The sequence below is a fragment of the Strix uralensis genome, chromosome 12, assembly GCF_047716275.1.
Source record: "Strix uralensis isolate ZFMK-TIS-50842 chromosome 12, bStrUra1, whole genome shotgun sequence".
Taxonomy (NCBI): Eukaryota; Metazoa; Chordata; class Aves; order Strigiformes; family Strigidae; genus Strix; species Strix uralensis.
The window spans coordinates 3,642,914-3,664,787 of NC_133983.1; the positions used below are offsets into that span (position 1 = coordinate 3,642,914).

General features: G+C 60.0%; 2 protein-coding genes across 3 annotated transcripts; both read right to left on the bottom strand.

Annotated features, from left to right (window-relative positions):
• Nucleotides 1–2: 2 nt before the first annotated feature.
• Nucleotides 3–5,790, bottom strand: MLKL (mixed lineage kinase domain like pseudokinase). Of its 2 annotated transcripts, none has more exons than XM_074881667.1 (11): nucleotides 5,664–5,790; nucleotides 4,413–4,982; nucleotides 4,108–4,221; nucleotides 3,830–4,004; nucleotides 3,625–3,722; nucleotides 3,358–3,493; nucleotides 2,758–2,842; nucleotides 2,200–2,348; nucleotides 1,950–1,999; nucleotides 1,328–1,468; nucleotides 3–214 (listed from the first exon to the last, which is right to left on the bottom strand). In XM_074881667.1, the coding sequence occupies exons 2-11, from the start codon at nucleotides 4,867–4,869 to the stop codon at nucleotides 162–164; spliced, it is 1,458 nt and encodes a 485-aa protein (XP_074737768.1). In that variant the 5' UTR covers nucleotides 4,870–4,982; nucleotides 5,664–5,790; the 3' UTR covers nucleotides 3–161. The 2 variants fall into 2 exon arrangements, with proteins under 2 accessions (XP_074737768.1, XP_074737769.1); XM_074881668.1 differs by having other exon boundaries at nucleotides 5,767–5,788.
• A 917-nt stretch (nucleotides 5,791–6,707) lies between these two features.
• On the bottom strand, nucleotides 6,708–19,640 carry FA2H (fatty acid 2-hydroxylase). Its single transcript, XM_074881819.1, has 7 exons — nucleotides 19,335–19,640; nucleotides 12,453–12,548; nucleotides 10,768–10,910; nucleotides 10,556–10,662; nucleotides 9,134–9,306; nucleotides 8,384–8,636; nucleotides 6,708–7,599 (listed from the first exon to the last, which is right to left on the bottom strand). The coding sequence occupies exons 1-7, from the start codon at nucleotides 19,593–19,595 to the stop codon at nucleotides 7,520–7,522; spliced, it is 1,113 nt and encodes a 370-aa protein (XP_074737920.1). The 5' UTR covers nucleotides 19,596–19,640; the 3' UTR covers nucleotides 6,708–7,519.
• Between the last annotated feature and the right edge of the window lie 2,234 nt (nucleotides 19,641–21,874).

Genomic DNA, 21,874 nt, shown 5'->3' on the forward strand with positions numbered 1-21,874 from the left:
ACAGAAATAAATACACGTGTATTGAACAATGGGTCTCAGCGAGGCGGGGAAGAGGGGCGAGCCGCGTGCTTTGGCCTGTGGGAGGAAGGCCTGCTGCTTTCCCTTGGCTTGCTTTCCGAGGTGCCCGGCTCCTTTTGGGCACCCGATCCTGTTTTCTGCGGTTAACTTCCTTGGTTTCTGCTTCTCTGCAGGTCAGCCAGCGAGTCCACAATCTCTGCAAAACACAAGGATGGCGTTAATCAAAACAGAACATTTGTTGTAGGCTTTTTTTTTTTTTTTCCCCCTCCCTGATGAGAAGATAGCTTTCCCTCTGATAACAACTGGGACATGGAGTCACTCTCTCCTCAGGCCTGCGTGACTGGGCAGCCATTAGCAGGGGACAGGCCTGAGCAGACACAGGTGAGTACAGCCCAAAGACAAGCAGCCACGTATACAGAGAGATGCTTGGAAACAGCAGCGAGAAGATGTCTTTCCAGCTCAGCACCACACAGGCACAGCTGGACATTGGATTAGAGTAATAAAGACAGGTTGTATCCTCAGTGCGGCTTTGCCAACGTCTCTGATGATTTTTTGGGTGTCTTCACTTCAGCCGAGGCGATTCCCTGCAGCAGGGTCTGCTGAGGGACCTGCTGTTGGGAGATGGAGGCACAGAGAGCACGGCACACAGTGGTTTCTTATGCCCATTTTCCACATCTCTTGTATGGAAACTGTGCCCATAGGATGGAGCAGATGAGACTGAAGGAAGGAAGCTTTCTGCCCTTAGAGAGATGAACTGAGGGAAGGGTACAACCTCTGTGCCTTCAAGCACACCAGATTCCTCTATCTTTTCCTGCTGTTTCTGTTAAATCTTCTGATGGAGACCTGATCAGACCCAGACCAACTGCAGAGACACTGAAATCTTCCCCGCTGCAGAGCAATTCCCAAGATTACAATTTACTGCTCAAAGCCCAAGGCAGCAAATGTTCCTGCACTGTATGGTGGCTGCTCCTTCAACTTATGGGATCTGCAGGGCCTGAGAGGGGACTAACCCACACACCCCTGCTCCCAGTTCAGCACTTGTCTGAGAAAAAAAAGCTTACTCTTATGTGATGCCAAATGAACAGCCTGGTGATTAGTGACATGGCATGGGTAAATGTTAACTGTATCGTCACGCTACAGAAGAGAGATCTAGTACTAGGGGACTCATTAGCATGAGAAGGTAGGTGAAGGAGGGATCCGAAACACATAGGCAGACAAATTCATATGGAAAATAAGGGGCTAACTGACCGCTGAAGCAGGTGATTGAGGGATACAACAGACCTTTGGAGCAGATGTCCAGGACACTTACCCTCGGCAGAAGGGCGTTGGGAAGGGTCAAAGGCACGGCACTGGTCAATGACTTTCCGCAGGTCTTCAGGACAATCTTCCCCAACAGGGTCCTGGTAATGGTCGTTGCAGATTTTCTCCATGATCTCCTCAGGAGTGCAGCCTAGACAACACGTGTGCAAACAGGAGCTTCAGGATGGAACTCTGCTGCCACAGGAGGGTGCTGGGGAGGAAACCCAGTACGAAGGCACACGAAGAGCCTTCCTGCGGCCCATGGCATGGCGAAACCAACAGAGAAGCCACCCAAACTGTATCTGCAGTGAACCCCCCCAGTATTTGGCGTGACGCCGTTGGGCTCCAGCGGAGCAAGGAGAAGCGTTTATGCTTCAATGCACAGGAACATCAAATAGAGACAAAAATTACTTGCGTGTTTGTGGTTTAAGTATGTTGCTGAAATGCTTTACTGAATTGGAATCCCAGGAGAAGCTGTGAAGCTGTTGTGCAGAGTCAGGCACACCAGGCACTGCCACTGGGACTTGCACAGGGTGGGATGCTCCGGGAAGGAGCAGGGAGCATCCAGCACCAGACAGCAGCAGTACTGGGCTGTGTGGCTTTTACACAGGGGACCGGATACTTTGTCTCACCTTCAAATGGGATTTTGGAGGTTGCAATCTCCCACAGCACGATCCCAAAGCTGGAAAGAGACAAGCAAGAGTCTCAGCATTCATCCCACCATGTCATCCTCCTTTCTAACAGAGGGGACTGTTGGGCTATGCCAACTGCAAACAGCTGCTTATGTGTTTGATTAAACCTGGCCTTCTTCCACAGCTCAACAGCTACTCTGCCAGACATCTGCCTGCTTACGGGCATCTCTCCCAGGAGGGGCACACACACCTGTATATTTCACAGGGCCTCTTGTAGGGGTAGTTGATGTCTTTCAGGTTCTCAGGGGCAACATAAGCCAACATAGAGACTTGTTTCCAGTTCTTCTTGGCTTTCCTCTTGATGGATGACTCTGTTTCACACAGCTCAAATCCTGACAGCTGGTTAAGAGAATGAGAGAGAGAAAGGGAGAAGTGGTAGAAACACAGAAACCTGTGGCATGGCTGGGGACTGTCCTGAGATGGAGAAAACAGAGCGAGGTGCCCTGGGCATGCAACTGTGTGTGCGGCCTGGCACATGGTCTTTCTGCAAGTGAAAACACAGGTGGAAGCAGGTGAATTGCTCTAGTTTCAGCTCATCCCGGGGTGGATGGCTCAGAAACGCTCGCTTTGCTGATGATAAAACAGAGATAATGACAACCTGAGGTGTAAATGTCTAAGGTGACAGGAGAGATGGCTCTAATCCCAGGTTTTATTCTGGACCATTGTAAATCTCTTTGGTGGTGGTGGTGGGGAGACAGCCACAAAAACATGCAAAACTCCCAAAAGCTTCTCCAAGCATTGTCCTTACCTTCACACAGTAATCCCCGGCCACCAGGAACTTGATACTGCAGATGCAGCCGTGGAGTCGGGACTTCTCCTCCGTCTGGTGCAACCTGCAGCCAGACAGAACCAAGGGCAAGACATGATGGATCCATCCCCACCTCGGGGCTCTCTCCTGCTGCATAGGAGATGGACTGACATGCACCCAGAGAAACCAGCAGCTCTCTGCCTGTCTTGGTGGACCAACCCTGCCAAGCCAATCTTTCCAGAAGGTGCTGAAAGAGCCGCTGTGGGCAAAATAATGAGCCTTTGGGATGAGCAGGACCCATAAGGAGAACTGGCCGTGCTGTAGGGTGCTCCTGAAGCTGCCCTATGGGGGTGGGGAAGAGGGTTTCTCCCTTCCAGACCTTTGCAGGCTTGAAGCCAGATGTAGGGGGCAGTGACCAAGGGAGATGGACACTACTGCATCCAAACCCACTGCCTACCTCTTCACCTGCCTCCCATCCCACTGTTCCCAGGTGGTGGAAACAGTGTCTAACAGGATACCACTGCTTACTGAGAGACACCAGGAAGCTGAGCGTGGCCTGTGGATCATCAGGTGGACTTACCGATTTATACAGGAGCTCACCTGTAAAGGCCTCTGGCGGCTCCCAGGGCCATCCGAATGCGAACTTCCCAGGAGAGATGCTGTTGCTTGGTCAGCACATCCCGCAGCGTCCCGTGCTTGCAGTACTCCATGACAATCGAGAAGCAGGGGCTCCCATCTGCAAGGCGAAACCTTGAGCACACTGCCTTGTGCCACCTCTTGGGAGGGGACCACGACAAACTCTGCCACCAGCTAGTGCTGTGGACAAGCAGGGGAGGGAAAGGGTGACATTAATGTGACACCCCTTACCTTTCTCCTCAATGCAGATCCCATACATGCGCAGGATGTTTGGAGACTCAAACTTCTTCAGGGTCTGAATCTCCTTCTCAAAGATGTCTCTCACCTTCCTGCAGAAAGGGACAGCACAGTGAGATCTCTGGAACAAGGCATGGCACAGCGCTGTGCACCCTCTTGTCCTGGCTGCCCCGTGTCACTCCCACCCAGGACAACTCACGCTGGGTCAGTGGTCAGCGGCCTCTTGAAGGTTTTGATGGCGACGGGGTACTTGAGGTACTCGCCCTCGTAGAGGTCGTAGCTCTCAGTGTCCTGCAGGTGGCTGTAGAAGGTGAGGTGGTCCCGCTCGATCTCTGTGATGTCTTCTCTTTTAGCAACATTGACCTTCTTCAAGCCTGCTCCCGCCATGCACCGGGAGGGAACAAGGGATATATTAGGCAGGGCTCGGGGGGAAAGGACAGAGTGCACAGGGTGCTTAGAGGTGCTACGCCAACTTACATTCCATCACGCGCATGATTTTGTTCAGCTCGCTTTGCATCCAGTCTACCTTGCTCTCCATACATTGCCTGTCGATGTAGATCTCCCTGGTCACATCTTCAGGTTCCTCAGTACCTGGGGAGAGAAATGTACAGAGGTGAGGCTGCTGATGAACGTACAGGACTGATGCAGTTAGTTTTTCTCATGGTTTAAATGTCCCTTTGGGTCTCCTTGGCCATGGCCATTGAGCCGAAGCTGGGCAGCAGCTGGGGAGAGGTGTCAACCGCTGGTCTCAGGGAAAGAGGGATTGCTAAATGCGCACTTACTTGCGATCACCTGGTCCAAGAAAGCTCTGTCATCCCTCAGGTCCTCGGCGTCCTGCCTGCGACATGTCTTTGCCTGGAAAGCCTCCAGGAAAGACTGCTTCTGTTCCGCCTGCAACAGGAGCGAGAGTCCCTGGGCAATGTCCTCCAGGCTCTCATTCACCCAGATGAACTCCTCACCGGTGCTGCGGGCTCTCAGGAACTTCTGGATCCAGCTGGCCTGGCTGTATTTCATCACCAATTTCTGGGCTTCCCCCAGTGCTCGGAGCAGCTTCTTCAGCAGTTCCTCTTCTTGGTGGGAGATGTACTTGTGTGGCTGAGCCTCGAGGATCCTCACGGGCTCCAGCAGGATCTGGATGCGCTCCACGAGGCGCTGGCACTGGTGCTTACAGCACTTCACCTGCTCGAGTTGGGCGTGGATGGCCTGGGCCACAGAGAAGAGTCTCTCCACAATTTCCATGCTTGCAGAAAAGGGCTTGGCCACCAGGGATGTGGGCTGGTGGCGTCTGGTGGAGATGAGCCTCGGGCACTGCTCGGAGATCAGCCGGATGCGGCTCTTCCACGACTTCCACCCTAAGGAACAGCCTTAACATGGCACACCACCCTCCAGTTCTCCTACAGCCCCTTATACCTCCCCTGGCTGTTTTGCTTTCTCTGCTTTGCCCAGCACCGCAGCCGCTCGTGCAGACCAGAGCGGGCACACGCAAACAGAGACATCGGTAGCAGCAGTATTGGCACATCTCGCTCTGCATTAGCAAGAGATGTTTTAGCTTGATGTATGTAAATTAATTTAGTGTTAGCCATTCCCAGAGAGCTTACACACAGATGAGCAGAGTCAGCAATGACCCAAGGAGCATGCCCTGGGCAGCGCTCCCCAGCACCGGCCCCATGCCACCCTGGGGTCCTGCCCACAGAACCTACATCTTTGACCATGAAGATCCATTTTCATTTCTAGCCAATGTCTCTCTCTGTTGTCACCCATCTAATAAAAGCTTTCACGCCTTCACAGTCCCGGTGTCCCCAACTTCTTTATATTTTCTCCCTGTAGCCCTGTCACTTAAGACTTTAAATCAAACTCTATGTGCTCAGCCTCCCTGCAGAGATGGTTCCAGCTCCCCAGCCCGCATCCAGGCAGCGGGGGCAGAAAACTGCCCCTGTTGCAGGGAAACTAGCAGCAGCCACCTGCACCATTGGTGCAGCCAGTGCTGAGAAGGGTGCCGGGCTCTGCCGGCTGGAAACAAGACAGAAACGCACCAGAAACAAGCTGCAGCCACTCTCCTTCCTCTTCAGGCTCTCTCCAGCATGGCCCCCAAGGAAGAAGCTCGTCTGCTTGCTAAGAGAAATCAGCTGGGTTTACCTGGGCCCGCTTCGCTCGCCTCTGCTTCTGCTGCCTTCGCCTCGGCTGCCTCTGCAGACTGGGAAGGCACGGCAGGATGAGCGTGAATTTATAGGGTGCTTTCCCTGGCTGCTGCTCCGGCCGGCAGCGGAAGGGATGTTGTGCAACCCACCGCGGCTTCCCATGCCCCCTCAGCTCCCCTTTCCTGGCAAGCTGCTCGGGGTGGCGGAAGAAGGGGCCAGGCAAGCTGTATCCCCCTGTGCTGGGTTTTGCCTGCTGGAAGATGGAGTTGCCCACGAGGAGCACATCGGGAAGAAGGCAATGGGGGAGGCTGTGCACCCCACATTGACACTTGCTGATATTTTGAGCACCCCAACCCCTTCTGCTGTGCCGCCAGCTGCGACAAGGCTGGCCCAGGGCGCTGTAACACCCTCGGCATCAGCTCGGCACCCTGCTGAGCTTCCCGCTTCGGGCAGCAGGACCCTCGAGCACACCCGTCCTGCACGAGGGATGCTGGTCCTTTGGGACCTTCCGTTCCCCTCCCCATCCCCGCAGGCTCAGGACCCCCCAGCATCAAAAGGAGCAGGCTGCGGGCACCAGTGCTGGAAACAGCGCTTGACCTCTGCCGGGAGCGCAGGAAGCTTGGCAGGTGGCTTCGTCAGAGGGCCAGGCTGATTTTGGGAAGCGTGAGGCAGCACGTGATGTCATTGCCCAACTTCGGAGAATTGAGCGGTGGCTTCGGCCAGCTTCCGCTTACCGAGAGCCCAGGGTCAAGCAGGTTTGCTGTGGTTCCTCCCTGCAAAAAGCATCTCCTTCGCCAGCGTCAACAGCACAGCTTTCGTCAGCGTGGGGAGCCGAGAAAGGCAACCACAAGGTATCGGGGCATCGAGGGCCATCAGCGATGGGAAAGGATGCACCGAGGGTGGGAGAACGTGGGAGCCCTGAGGGATACATTCACCAGGCCCTTTTTAAAAGGCTTTATTTTTCAAAATATACAGTTTATTTACAATTGTAGTGTCTACAGTTTTATGTATAACTTTATTCCAGACCTTTAAATATCTGCAGTAAACATTAGAAAAAAAAAATAATCACAGGATCAGCAAAAAAGGCATCTCGTAGCAATTCTGTTCATTGGAGTTTGAGTTTCAAGTAGCCAATGTCTACAAAAAACATGAACTTGATAAATCTGGCAGAGAAATATGGGTGCACTGGTTAGAAAAAGGCAAACTCCAGACCTGCAGGATCCCCACCCAAAGGGCTGCAGGCCAAGAAAACCCTGTGCTGGGATCAGGCCGGGAGCAGGATCCGGGATACAGAAGCCCCTCGGCACAAGTTAGGTGATGGGGTTAACTGCAGCGTGTTGGATGCCCCGGGCAGGGGACACCCCAGGAGGGCCAGGGGCTCGGGGGGTGCTCCGTCAAGGTGCCAGGACGGAGGAGGGAGGGCGGCATCAGGCACTTCATCTCTTGGGCAGCAAGACCTGCCGTGCATCCGTGGCCTGGAGCAGGAGGGCGGCGAGAAAGGGGCAGGAGCCCCCCAGGGAGCCCCACAACCTCCTCCTCCCCTTTCCCCGCATCCTCACCCCCGCGTCCCCCTCAGCAGTACCACAGCTGGACCGCAGCGCGCCACGGGGGTGCTCCAGTGTGGGGCCACCGCTGTGACACAGCCCCCAGGAAGGGGGCAGGGGCCAGCCGGCCTCACAGAGGGCTGGGGAGGGGTGTCAGCCCCAGCCCCGGAGGGACGGAGCCAGCAGCCAGACACCGCACCAGGGCCCTCAGTCCTCTTTCTCGAAGGTCTCCTCAGGGATGAGCGTCCGGAAGGGGTGATCCCAGAAGCGGGTGCTGATGCCGAAGCCTGCGAGCAGGGGAGAGAGCGCTCAGCCCACGGCACCGCCGTCACCAGGATGCTGTCGGGGACAGGGTGCAGCTCGCTCGATATTAACTGAGCCGGTGCCACCGTCACCGAGACCAGCGGGGCTGGGAGCAGCCAGCATGAGGGGCATGTGGCAGGGATGGGACCTGGTTGGGTGCAAAGGTGACGACAGCTGCCAGCAATGCCAGAGCCAAGAGGGAGGACTGCCTGCATTTTAGGGAGGGAGGAAGGCAAGGCGAGGAGGAAGAGCTGCGGGAGCAGAAGGAGCTGGCTGGGCCATGCCACCAGCCCCATGGATGATAGCTTATCTGGACGGGGCGTTTTCTCCTAGGAAACCGGGCAAAGGGCAGGTTGAGCAAGTGCCGGGCTGGGGAAGGTGTGGGACGGACCCGGGGAAGCCTGGGGCCTCACCCTGTGCCCGCCAACGCCTCCCGGCAGGAGGAGATACTGCCCCGGGCGGGGACGGGCACCCACATCCCAGCGCCGCAGGGGCTCTGCCTCCACCCCGGCATTCCCGGGTGGTATTGGTGCCTGTCAGCAAGACGGGCTGCTGCCTTCGCCCCCGTGCTGTGCTGGCTCCCCATCCTCAACCTGGGGGCTGAGAAACGTGCCCCATGGGGGCTGCAGCAGCTCGTAGGCCACATCCCCAGCAACACCTGGGTATCCCAAATGCCAAATATTTCAGAGCATCAGCTGCACACATGCAGGCAGACGGGGCTTCTACACCCCTTGTCCCTGCTGGCACGCGCAGGGAACACGGTGGTACCTGATTTTTGGTGTTCAAAGTGGTGCTTGACATGATAAGCTTTCAGTCCGTACAGGTAGGTGCCTTTTTTCGGCGAGCCGTAGTGGAGGTAATAGTGCATCATGTCATAGATGACGTAGCCGCAGAGCCCCCCGACGAACACTGAGAGCCCCAGCACCTCGGGCAGCAGGAGCTGCAGGACGCCGTAGAAGAAGCCGATCACCAGCGAGGCTGGCACGGGAGGAAAGACCAGGCGGGAGCTGTCAAAGGGAGACTGGAAGCAAAGAAGGACGGTGGGACAGGCAGCTCCTAGCTCACCTCACGTCCCCACCATTGGGGGGCCCCAGCATTGGGCCCTGCCAAGCACTGGGGACACCCATTCAGGACAAGCCAACATCAAAGCAGCCCCCAGAAATCCCCCCCAAAAGAGGTACCCTTGGCGAGAGCAGCCCCTTGCCCACACCGAGGTGGCCGGGCAGGCAGTGGCTTTGGTTGGCAGGTCCCCAAGCTCCATGGGGATGTTTCCTCCAGTGAAGCTAGAGGGAGCCCATGGCTTTTTTGGTCTTCCCCCTCGCCCAACTGGAGCTTGCAGATTTAACTCCAGCTCCACCGAGCCCGTCTTGCAGCCCTCACCGGTATTAGGTAAGGGCCCAAGCTTGGGGCGAAGATGCCACGAGTCACGTCGAACACGCACAAACAGGCTCCGCCTGAGCAAAGGCCACGGTTCCCACGGCCCGGCGGGTGCCGGTGGAGGCGTAAGCTGCGACTCACCTTGTGATGCTGCCCATGCAGCAAGAAATGCAGGGTGATGAGATAGTAGTTACTAGCAGGTGGCTTCATGTGGAAGACAAAGCGATGGATGAGGTACTCTAGCAGGGACCACAGGAACATCCCCAGGAGGAAGATGAAGGGGAAGTAGTATTTGTGGACGGGGATGGAGTACTCTACACAACGAGACGTGCAGCGGTCAGCAGGGCAGGCAACGTGCGGGTGCTCTTATCCATCGCCATCCTCCCATAGGCATCGGGGTGAAGCTCGGCTCTCCCTCCCTCTCACCCTGAGCTTCCCCAGGGAGCTACCTTCCCAAGCACCGCTCCAAAGCACATTTTCCTTTGATTCCCATTAATTTACGCTCTTTAAGAAACAGTCGGCTTCTCGCTGCCGTAAGGAGCTGGCGAGGGGGGTCCCCTGCATCCCAGATGCCACTGGGAGCTTGGACATGACATGAACTCCACGGATAGCCCCATCCTTACAGAGCTGCTTCACCCACCAGAACAAGGCAGGAGGGACCTTATCTGCACAGGCAGCACTTGTGAGGGTTAAACAGTGTTGCTGGCGTTGGTTTTTTTTTTATGTTGGGGAAAAAGAATAGGTTTGTTGGGCACTTTCCCCCGCAGAGCATTTTTCAGCCACCTCCTCCTTTCAGGGCCGGCTGCCAGTCCTGCAGCCTCGCTAGCAGAATTCAGATCCCCCCTCAAACCTGTTCATTTTTGAGAAAAAAAAAACCAAAAATCTCTCGGCAGCAAGGTGCCTAATGCCTCAAGGAGCAGGGGGGTGCCTGTGTAAATCGCTCCACCCCGCAGCCAGGCACAGCTGGCACCGGGTGGCACCTTGCAAAAAAATAGGGAGCCCAGCAAAAAAAAAGGACAACAAAGAAGACAGGCTGCCCCGGCCACGCTTGTTATTCCCGGGGGAGCAGACAGTGGGAGATTCAAGGACAAGCGCTTCGGGCAAACAAGCCCCGCACTGTGCGACGCCGGCAGCGCTGAGAGCCGGGTTTGTTCACCCGCCACGCCGGCATTCAGCCGCAGCCCGGGGTGGGCGTCAGCGGGGGGGGGGCACGCACCACAGTCCTGGTGGGGCTCGGTTTTGGGGATGGAGGGAAGGGAGGCAATCAGGAGCGGGCTGCACCCTGGGCCAGTGGGCTCTATGCCTCCATCGATCCTCCCAGGGGGACCGAATGGTGTGGGTGAGAGGAGGGGATGGAGGTGGGTGAGCTCAAGCTTTAAAGCAGCGCAGGCGGCTTCGTGCAGGGGACAAGCTGGTGGCTGTGGGGACAGGGGCTCACCCTTGCATGTGGCTCGTGGCGAGCATGCATGGAAGGAGGGATGGGGAAGGGATGCAGAGGTTTCCCCCTGTCCATGGCTGTCCACCCCCCGGAGCCGAGCCCAAAGGCTTTGCTGCTGCTCGTACCTGTGGTGAAGGAGGAGAAGAGCCTGGTGTTGCCCTGGGCGAGGGAGGTGTAGCTGACCCAGCTGAGATAGAGCACCACGGGAGCCCACACAATGAACACCACGTACCTACGGGGTAGAGGGAGATGTCAGACGGAGTGCCCTGTGGGGTGGCGAGCTGTCCCCCCCTCCCCATGCAGGCACCAGGCATGGCGCAGAACCCCGGGGGCTCACCACGCCGTCTTGGAGAGGGACTCGAGGAGATCCGAGTGGAAGAGGCGGATGGGCCGATCCACAGGCTGGTGCACCCACTCATCGTACTTCTCCCCTAAGTAGCCCACCTGCCACAGCAAGGGCTTCTGCCAGTCCACCAGGTCCTGGGGAGCAGAGAGCGGTTGTACCCCCATGGGACCCACACACCACCCCAGTACTGGGCACAAAGCTGCGCTGCAGCTGCAGGATTTCGGGCTGCAAACCCCTTCCCATGCCCCACAAGCAGCTGTTTCTTGCTCCAAGCAGCCCTAAGCTCCCCACAAGCAGCGGTGTGGGGCAGACAAGCAGAGCCAGGCACACATCAGCCCCATCTACCCAGGAACGCGGGGCTGAGGTTGCCCCCGTGCCACCGGGTACCTGCTGACAGTTCAAGGTGAAGGCGGCTGTACCTGGACCTGGCTCAGTGTCAGGCTCTGATAACCGAGGCTCTTTCCCCACCCAGGAGCTGCCAAGATTAGATAGCGAGCAGCGGTGCTCCCTGCTCACTAGCCATGCCAGCGAGCCGTCGGTAGGACATGGAGCCCATCCCCATGGCATTGCCCCAGCCAAGGGCTTTTCTCCTTGTGGAGAGGACGCGTGGGGTACCCGCAGCCATTCCAGTGCTCTGGCAGTGAGGAGTGAAGCAGAAAAGGATGGGGAGCAGGGATACAGGATGGGAATGCAAATGTCAGGCACTGGAACAGCGACTGTGTTCAGATGGTTACAAGAGCAAGAAGGGACCTGTGCAGGTGCGCATGTCTGCACGGGATGAAAATAGAGACACCCAACTGGCAGCACTGCCTCTGCTGCCACTCAGCATCCCTGGACGTGTCTTCTGCTGGCCCGGCCAGATAAGGTGGTTTCTCAGTCCCACCTCTGCCCCAAGACAGAAACTGTGCTCGCCCGGCCGAGCCCCAGGCCTGGCAGCTCTCCATCAGGGATGGAGACACCCTGTGTCAGGGAGATAGGGGAATAGTTAGAGCAAAAAGGTCACTTTGGGATGGCAGATTTGCTTTTAAGGGCAGTCAGCAGCAAAATATTAAGAAAGGGGGAAGGTGTTCTCCTGCTCAAAAAAAAAAAGTCCTTCTGCAAGATAAAAGCATGCTCACTGTGAGCTGGGGCTGTGCAAGGCACGGCGGCCAGATGGTACCATGAAAGCTAAGGACGTCCAAAGGCACCTTGGGGACAAATCCCTGCTCCCGTGGTGTGTTCAGAGAGGAGCTGGCAGGGCAGGAAGCACCGGGCACCATGGGGATTGCCCTGTCTGGGGTGGGGGATCCCTTAGTGTTCATTGCTGGTGCTCAGTCAAGAGGAAAAAATGAAAAAAAAGAAAAGAAAAAAAGAAAGGAAGAAAAAATAAAATAAAGCAAGCAAGGTGCAGCTTGGCAGCACGTCCCGCTCGAAGGACACAGCTACTGTCAGAGAAAGCCACCTCCACCCACGCTGCTGCCACAGGAGCCTCCCAGCATGGCCACACCCAGGCAACAAAGCTCAAGCGATGCTGTCTGCTCTGGGAGAAAGGGCGGGAGCAGCCAGGTCGGCTCCCTCCCAGCATCCCTCCCATCCCAGGGTCAGCAGAAAGCCAGTGCTCAGGCGGGGAAGAGGAGACCTCGTCTGCCCCAGGAGCACTCAGGCAAACAGTGTGCTGGAGGCACCCCGGCTCTTACTGTCTCCACGTCCACTGTTTTACAGCGGGGATCCATCCGTGCTGGGCTCTGGGCTGCAGCTTCCACCACCTTCTCATCCACCGGCTCGGGGTGGCTCTGAAAAGAGAAGGAAACTCCACGGTGAAGCACTGGTGGCAGACGTGGTTGGGGATGGCAGTGGCCACACCACCCAGGGGCACGGGCAGAATGAGTTTGCGCCCGCCTGCTAAATAAATAAGGGAAAAAATCTGATGAATTTAAGTCAGTCAGTTCCTGCAGAGCAGGTTCCCAAGGGATGCGGCCACCAGCGAGCTGCGCTGCCCTTCGAACCGTGCGCCGAGCATCGCGTGCTCGGGTCCTTCAGGAAACCTCCCCCCAAGCCCGGTTTTGAGACCACCCCACCGGGCTGCGTTTGGCCATCGTTTCCCCTGGCAGAGGGGCGGTGCGGCAGCGCAGCTCACCCTCCCGCAGGCCAGTGGCCTGGTGAGCGCCAGTCTGAGCCAACGCCGCCGCCAGTGAAGCGAGGGGCATCGCCGGGTTAGCGCTCACAATGCCGGCGCCGTGGGGCTCCCCCCCCCAACACTGCTGCTCTTCAGCCAAAGCCCAGCTTGGCGTTTCAGTCCCTGAGGAAGCCGGGCTGCCAGAGCAGGGGAGCGTGACATGGCCTCTGCCACCATCCTGGCTCTGGGCACAGGGGAAAAAATGCAGCAGGACCTCACTTGCCCCAGGGAAAAAGGCAGAGTGCCCTTTGCAGGGCGGCGCTGGGCCGGGCACCTTCGCCACAGGCCATGCAAGGTGGGGTGGGGGGTTGGTTTTGGCTAGAGAGGGCATGCTGAGGCCCGGGGGACGCGCTGGTGTGGCAGGACGAAGCCCAGGCTGTGGTCCTGCTGCCAGGGCTGGCTGAGAAACAGGAGAAACCTGCCTCGTCTGATGCTTGGAAGCAAACGCATCGCCGGCTGCCAGCACCGGCCTCCTTCCCGCAGCCCTGCCAGCTCCGGCACTGGCCCTGCCGCCGGTGGGGGGCTTGGCGAGGCCGCAGCGTGTCTGTGCAAGCCCTGAGCCAGCCGTGCCCCCCGGCAGCCCGACGGCTCCGCAGGCAGGACGTGCCAAACATGCCTTTTCTCCTGCTTTGTCACCTTGAGTTACCCATTAACCCGGGAGCCGGGCACGGCACGGCAGCCCCGGCACAGCAATGCCCGCCGGGGTTCCCAGCCGTGCCACTTGCAGCCAACAAGAATTTTCTCCTGGCAGCTGCAGCACCAACGGAGCTCCTCGACGGATGCTCTCCCCGCTGCTCCGAGAGGGATGCGATTCCCTTGAGGGACACAAGGGCATCGCATCCCTGTTGGGAATAACTCCCCACCCCGGGAGCTGCAGGAGGAGCTGGGATGCAGGAGGACCTGCGTCACCTCACCGGGGTGCACAGGACTTTACTCTGTGCCGTGTTGGTGACGCTGAGGCAGGGCCTGGGTGCTGTTTGCCGACAGCAGGCACTCCTTGCCAGCTGGGCTCCCACCCCTTTCCCAGGCTAGCCAGATTTCAAGCTTCATCCCACTGGTACAGGAGCTGTGCTACCCAGTCCGGGGTAGCCCCTCGCCCCAGGGGAGCAGGCAGGGCAGGGGATATTTCCAGCCAGGCTGGACTGGAGCAGGCAGAGCGTCGGCGCGAGCTCGTGCTGTGGACCACCACACCTCTCTCTGCGAGGGTTCCCACCACTATTTTCAACTTTGCATGCCCTGTCCTTCCACCAGACAACCTGAAATCCCAGGGGAGGTGGGATGACTTGAAATCCAGATGAGGATGGTCAAGTTATGGTTTTGGTACCTCCCTGCAGGTGCTTTGGAAGAATGTTTGGCTTTAAGAGAGAGAGAGACAACTTCTCCATCCCTCGAGAAATGAGCCCATGCGCCACCTCACCACTTTCACCGCAGCCTCAGCAGCAGGAAGGATGCTTAGGTAAGCCAGGCTGTTGCAACACCCCGGCACCTCTCCTCCCCTTTCTGAAATGTCCACATGCCTCTAACTCCTCTGCCCACGGATGCCTGAGCATCACACCATGGCCAGAGGCTTCCCTGTCCTCCCAGGTCAGGGAGGCGGACGGGGGGGCTCAGACCCTACCTTGCCAGCAGCACCCAGGCTGGGGAGGATGGGTGCCACCAGTAAGATGCCATTGCCCTGAGTGCTACGGCAGCTCCCTTCCAGCACCCAGCCTCACCTGAGTCACCTCCTCCTCCTCTTTCTCGGCCAGGGAGCAGGAAGAAAGCTCTCCTCTTGTTCACCCCGGGGCTGGCACCAAAAGGACGGGCAGCCATGGTGCAACCGGGGTGCAAGCCATGCCTGCGTGCCCCAGCTTGCTCCCTGGAGCAGCAGCATGCTTCTGCCTGCCCCAAGCACACAGGGGCCCCATGGGGACTGAGCCCCAGCAGCACCCAGACCAGTGCTGGGGCTTCTGCCCATCCTCCTCCTCCAAATAAAAGGTGGGTTCAAAGGAGGCTGGAGGGGTCTTTGCGAGTGCTGGGCTCTGCCTGTCACCTGTGGGTGATGCTGATGCATCTGACTCGTCCCCAGGCAAACAGGTCCTGCCAGGAAAGATGTGCAAGAGGCCTGATGTAACGAAGGGAAAGTTAACGCCTATGAAGCGCCGCCTTCCCACACCGCCACCCTGGAAAATGGCAGCACCAGCAAGGTGCTGGCTCTCCTGCCAGCAGGCAACGGGGCCAAACACCCAGGGCACGGCACAGCATGGTGACTGGGTGACCTGGCATCCACCTCCAAGCATCCCGCTGCCCGGCGTGGGTCAGGTGGGGAGCCCAGCACTGGTCCCACACTGGGTGGAGAGCAGTGGCTACGCCACCGCGGTGCTGCCCCGCAGCAGGGCTCACGGTGCTAAAAGAAAAACAAAATCCAGCTGTGATGTGAGCAGGTACAGGTAGGAGGGATGGTCCCGGCGTGGTGTCCGGTGTGCCGAGGACTCAGGCAGGAGGAGAAGCTGGAAATCCCTCCCTGGCCCAAGCAGGGCGATGCTGCCTGCAGACAGCCACTCTGCCAGCAGCCCGGACCTGGGTTTTGTCTCCTGTGCCCGTTTTCCCAGCGAGTCAAACCCTGCAGGAGCCCTGCCGTGCCTCTGCGTCACCCCACAGCCTCCAGCACCTTCACCGAGCTCCTAAACGGCTCAATTTGGTGATGTCCTCACAGGCCAGGCTGCACTGGCAGTGCAGGTTCAGGCATGTAGCACAAGGACACCCCACGAGGCACAGGGAGCCCAAGCGAGGTCCCCACCCGCAGTGGCACAGTCCCAGCATCACCATCCCAAACGCATCGCGGTTCCCAGGCAGTGGCTGGCAGAGCCCCACCGGGTTGCATCTCAGCCCATTAAACACTGGGTGCAGCAGGACTATTAAAAGGAGGTTGAATTTAACTTGTCCCAATAATAATAAAAAAAGCCACTTCTTGTGACACCCCTGAAGAACGTGCGAGCGCCTACGTCCAAGTGAGCTCAGGCTGGGACAAAGAGCCGGGACAAGCCCAACCCGCAGCGATGTGGGCGAAAGGAAGGGGAGGACACCAACCCCGAGAGGGACGAGGGATTTACCGTGACTCACAGCCACGTCACGCACCCCAAAGAGGCTGTGATGAAAGTCTCTCATTGCTTAAATTGGAGGGGTAATTAGATGATCCAGTTTCCCTCTAGCAAGGCTGTTAAAATCCACTGTCTAGTTTGGGCAATTATCACTTCTCACTTTGATCTCCCCTATACGTTCTGTTTGCATAGATAAAAAGTTTGGGGGTTAATTTGTCCTTTGCCAAACGGGGCTGGGTGATGCAGAAGAGGGATCTGCGGCTGAAGGATGGAGCCGAGCTCCCGAGAGCCACAGGAAGGGGTGTGGAGAGGTATGCTGGTGAGATGAAGGCTGGTTCTCATCTTCCTCTTCACCCCTCCTGCATTAACATATTTTTTTCCCCTTTTCCAAAACCCTCGAAGTCCCTGGGTGTAAGCAGGGGATGCTGGATGCCTGCGGGACCACAGGCTCCCGCCTCCCTCAACATGGGGATGGTGCAGCCCTGGGACCTCCAATGGGCGAGAAGAGGCGCAGGCAAAGCCGTGGGGGTCCGGAGCCGGACCGGGACCATGCAACGCCTCCTTCAAATTGCTACTTGGGGTACGCCTGCCCAAAAGCAGCCAAAGAAAGAACCCAAGCACCACCAAGGGCATGGACACCCCCCATCTCCCTCCAAAGGGGATATCTTTGGGGGTGGCGAGTCCGGCAGAGCAGCTCACACATCAGGTGCATGCCGGACGCGGCACGGGCAGCTTTCATCCTCCCCGCCATGTTACAGCCTGGGACAGTTTATCTAGTGCCAGGTAGTGTCTGATCCCCTTGCGCCCCGGCGTTATCACACTGTGTATTTGCATTGGGACGGTGGCAATTCCCCTCAGCGCAGGCTGCGGCACGAGAACTCGTTTGTCCGGTACCTTCCTTTGCCCCAACCCGTCAGGCTTGTCATGCCTGCGAGGCGGCGGCGGCAACGAGTGTCCCAACAGAGGAGGTGCCATCGCCGGGATCCGGGGAAAGAGCAGGCGTCGCACCGAGGAGGAACAAAGCCCCGTCTGTGGCGCTGCCGCCCATCGGGGCCGAGGCTGTGCCACGGGGAGGAGAACCCAGTTCAAACAACCAGCCCGGAGGGACCGACCGGTCACCGACCTCGCCGGGGTGTCCGGAGGGGAAAGCGGCTGCTGGGGTGGCAAAGGGGGCCGGGCTGGCCCGCTGCTCGGGCGTCCTGCCCACGGCATGCCGGTGAGGGCCGGTAATCCGGGCGGCAGCGCCCGGTGCCACGCTGACTCCTGGGAGTTGACCCGGCGGCGGTGGCGATGCTTCCCCGGGGCACTTTCCCTTCCGCCTGGGCAGCGGCCAAGCGCGGGGCTGGTGTGGCGGGGACGGCACTGAGTGACGGCCACCCCACGCCCAGACAGTGAGCGAGGTGGCCGGGCTCCACTCCCAGCAGCAGCCGCTTGTCACCAGCGGACCCCAGCGCCCAGCACCCTGGCCCCCCACTCCATCGCCCACCCCGTGCCACGTGGCCCTGCTACAGCCAACACTGAGCTGCCCGTCCCCCTGTCCCACACCCCTCCGAAGACCCAAACACCTCCAGGTTGTGCTGGCACACCAGGGTGACCCAGTGGCCCTGCCTCCTGGCCCAGCCCATGTGCCCATGGGGTGGGACGCCGTAGGTCCCAGGCTCGGCGCAGCTGGGACAGGGTCCATCTCGGGCCCCAAGGAGCCCAGACCCTCTGCACCTCGTTACCTTCAGGCCCACAGACCCCGGCCCCACAGACCTCCCCAGAGCCGCTGTGCCCCATGCGCCCAGACCCTTGCACTCTGTACCCCTCAGGCCCCAGGAGCCTCAAACACCTCCTGCCCCATACACCCCTCATGCCCCAGACCCTGCACAGGCCAGGCCCCAAGCATCCCACGCAGCTCAGACCCAACACACAGCACATCCCACACGGCTCAGACCTGGACCTGGGTGCCCTATACACCCTATACACTACATGCACCCCAAAGATTCCACAGCCCATACACCCCACACAGCCTCTATGTGCCCTGTATGGCTCAGACCCTGCACAGCCTGGACCTGGGGTGCCCTATAGACCCCATAAGGCTCAGACCCTGTGCACCCTGGACTTGGGGTGCTCTATAGACCCAGCGCTACTCAGACCCTGCACAGCCTGGTCCTGGGGGACCCTATAGACGCTGTACCTCCCAGACCTGGGGGCACTCCATCGACTCTGTATGCCCCAGACACGGGACACCCTGGACCTGGGGCACCCTATAGACACTGCACCTCCTGGATCCGGGGGCACCCTACAGACTCTGCATACCCTAGACGTGGGACACCCTGGACCTGGGGCACCCTATAGACACTGCACCTCCTGGATCCGGGGGCACCCTACAGACTCTGCATACCCTAGACGTGGGACACCCCAGACCTGGGGCACCCTATAGCCTCTGTATACCCCAGACACAGGACACCCCGGCCCCAGGGGCACCCTACAGACTCTGTATATCCCCTGGGAGCACTCTACAGCCTCTGTATACCCCAGACACGGGACACCCCGGCAACGGGGACACCCTACAGCCTCTGTATACCCCAGACAGGGACACCCGGGGGCACCCTACAGCCTCTGTATACCCCAGACACAGGACACCCCAGCCCTAGGGGCACCCTACAGCCTCTGTATACCCCAGACACGGGACACTCCAGACCCGGGGGCACCCTACAGACTCTGTATACCCCAGACACGGGACACTCCAGACCCGGGGGCACCCTACAGACTCTGTATACCCCAGACACGGGACACTCCAGACCCGGGGGCACCCTACAGACTCTGTATACCCCAGACACAGGACACCCCGGCCGTGGGGGCACCCTCAAACTCTGTATACCCCAGACACGGGACACCCCGGCCCCGGGGGCACCCTACAGACTCTGTATACCCCAGACACGGGACACCCCGGCCGTGGGGGCACCCTACAGACTCTGTATACCCCAGACACGGGACACCCCGGCCGTGGGGGCACCCTACAAACTCTGTATACCCCAGACACGGGACACCCCAGCCCTAGGGGCACCCTACAAACTCTGTATACCCCAGACACAGGACACCCCGGCCGTGGGGGCACCCTCAAACTCTGTATACCCCAGACACGGGACACCCCAGCCCTAGGGGCACCCTACAAACTCTGTATACCCCAGACACGGGACACCCCAGCCCTAGCGGCACCCTACAGCCTCTGTATACCCCAGACACGGGACACCCCGGCCCCGGGGGCACCCTGCAGACTCCGCACCTCCCGTCCCCGGGGCAGCCGCAGAGCCCGGCCGCGGGGCAACCGGAGGTACCTGCTCGTCGCCGGGCTCCATCTCCCCCACGTAGTACTGCTCCAGCCAGCGGCGGGCGTTGGCGGAGTGCCGGTGGGGCGGCCCGTCGAGCGCGGCGCTCACGTCGGTGCCTGCCCGGCGCCGCAGGAGCTGTTCGCCGCCCGGGTGCAGCCGCACGAAGCCGCTCAGGTCGTAGAGGCGGCGGCGGCAGCGGACCAGGCAGGCGCCCTGCGCGCAGCGCGCCCGCACCTCCGCGGCGCTGAAGGAGCGCGGCGCCGCCATGGCCCGCGCTGCCCGTCCCGCTGCCCGCCCCGCTGCCCGCCGCGCTCTGCCCGCACCTGCTCATCTGCATACATGCATATGCCGCCAGGACACGCCCCCCCCTCACCACGCCCCCCCCCCCCCCCCCCCGCCCGTTGGGCTGCGCCGAAGGGATGAGGCTCCGCCCCGCGGCAGGTGCCCTGCTCCGGGGGTTGGGGGGGGGGGGGGGGGGGTCCCCACCCACGGGTGGGTGCGGGTGAAGGATGGGGGGAGTGGATGCCCCGGGGGGGGGTCTGGGTAAGCCCGGGTGGGTTATGGGGATCACCAGGGGCACCCCGGGGAGAAGGGGAGTCTGGGCAAGCTCGGGGGGGAATGGGGGGTGTAGGGGCAGCCCGGGGGGGGCAACTGGGGCGGGGAGAGCGTACCTGGAGGGGTATTTGGGGGGTATAGGGCAACCCCAGGGAGTTATGGGGGGTGTGGGGGACCCCCCGGGGGTATTGCCCTTGCCGGGGTGCCGCAAGCTCAGCAGTGCTCAAGGCAGAGGGAGCGCCAGTCCCTGCTCAGCCCCCAGGAAAGTGGGGGTCCCCCCTGGGGTCCCTCCTGGGGCCACTCCACCCCCATGTTACCTGCCACGAGGTGCTACATCCCCCCACGCTGTTTGCAGATTTATTTCAATATTAATTAAATTTCACAGATGCAATTAGCCCAGGCGGCTGGCACTGCAGCTGGGGGGGCCGGGACCAAGCAGCCCCAAACCCCTCAGAGAACCACAAACAAATAAATCACAAAGAAACGACAAGAAAGGAGCTTTTCTTCCCATTTTTTGGGAAGCCTTCCCTCCAAGCAGCCGCTGGGATTTGGGGGGGAGCTGCTTTGGGGTGACACCCTTGACCACAGGGCTGGCCACGTGCCAGCAAATTTTGGCGTCACCGGCCCCACCAGGCTGCAGCCAGTGATTAATGTGGGGTTTGCCGGCTCAGGAATGGGGAGCCCCCCGGCCCTGCCCTGGCCCCCCGGCTGTGGGGTGCTGTCAGACACGGCCGGGCGGGTGTTAAGCGAGGCCTTTAATCAAGACGAATGCCAAACCCGCTGTGGTGGCCGGTGTCGGCTTCACCTCCCCACCGGGCTCCCGGCGTCACCCCGCCACCAGCTCCGGGGAGAAAGTCCCTTTTTTGGGGGGGTGGGTTAATTTTTCACCCCGATGGGAGCAGCAGAGTTTGGGGGGGCACGTCCCTGACCATGGTGCATCCTTGGTGCATCAGCAAGCGGGTGCAGAGGGGTCCCATGGAGAAGTTTTAGGGTGGTGGTTAGACACATCCTTCGGGGGCCAGGCGGGAGGAGCCCCGAGAGGCTGCCGGGAGCCCCCAAAGGAGGTGCTGGGGCTGGGAGGTTCCGCTTGCCTGGGGGGCTCTCCCGACACCCTCCGTGGCTGGGGGCGGCCCCAGTCTGGTGGGTGAGCTCAGCCCCGGCGTGGCAGGGCGGCTCCTTGGCGGGGGCGAAGGTTTTTCAGGCGAGCGTGGGTCGAGGTGGGGATGGAGGCGGATCCGGACAAGCCGGGGTGCTCAGCTGCAGGCAGCTGCGCCCACATCCTGAACCGGGTGGGCACCCCAGACCCCAGGCGTGTGCAGGGGGGGCACAATGGCCACCACCCCATCGTGGGGTGCTGGGGGAGGCAGAGGGGACCCCTGGCCGTGACCCCACCAGGCTGTCCTCACCGGCTGTGCCACCACCCTGCCACCCCAGCCGGCCCCGCCAGTGGCATGGGCTCAGGGTGACCTTCGGGGCCCAGCCCTGCCACGGCCTCCCGTGGCCATGGTGGTGTGGAGAGCAGCAGCCCCCAGCGCTTCCCGGTCTGTCCCGGCCTCTCCCCGCAGCCGCAGGGGCTGGTGAAACCGGGGAAAGGCATTTCCTTCCCTTCCCTTCCCTTCCCACCCACGCCCCAAACGGCACTCGCAGGCAAGGAGGGTGAGGGAGGGCAGGCCAAGTGCCACGGTGATGGCCCAGGAGCTGGGGGGATGCACTGCACACCTGGATTTTGGGGTGTCCAGGTCCCTTGGGTACGCCGTGGTGCAAAGGGTCACACTGGGGGTTTGCTCGTGGTCCCAGCTCGGCGGGGCAGGGGTGTCCAGCCTTCACCAGCCCAGGTTTCCTGGCACGGCACAGGGTGCAAAGCCACTGGCTGCACTGGTGGGTCTCTGCCACCATCCTCTCCTGAGCATAGGGGATTGCTGTCCCCAGCCTCGCTGCAGCAGGCCTTGGGGACATCAGTGAGCCCATTGTGAGCTGACACCCCACCTGCT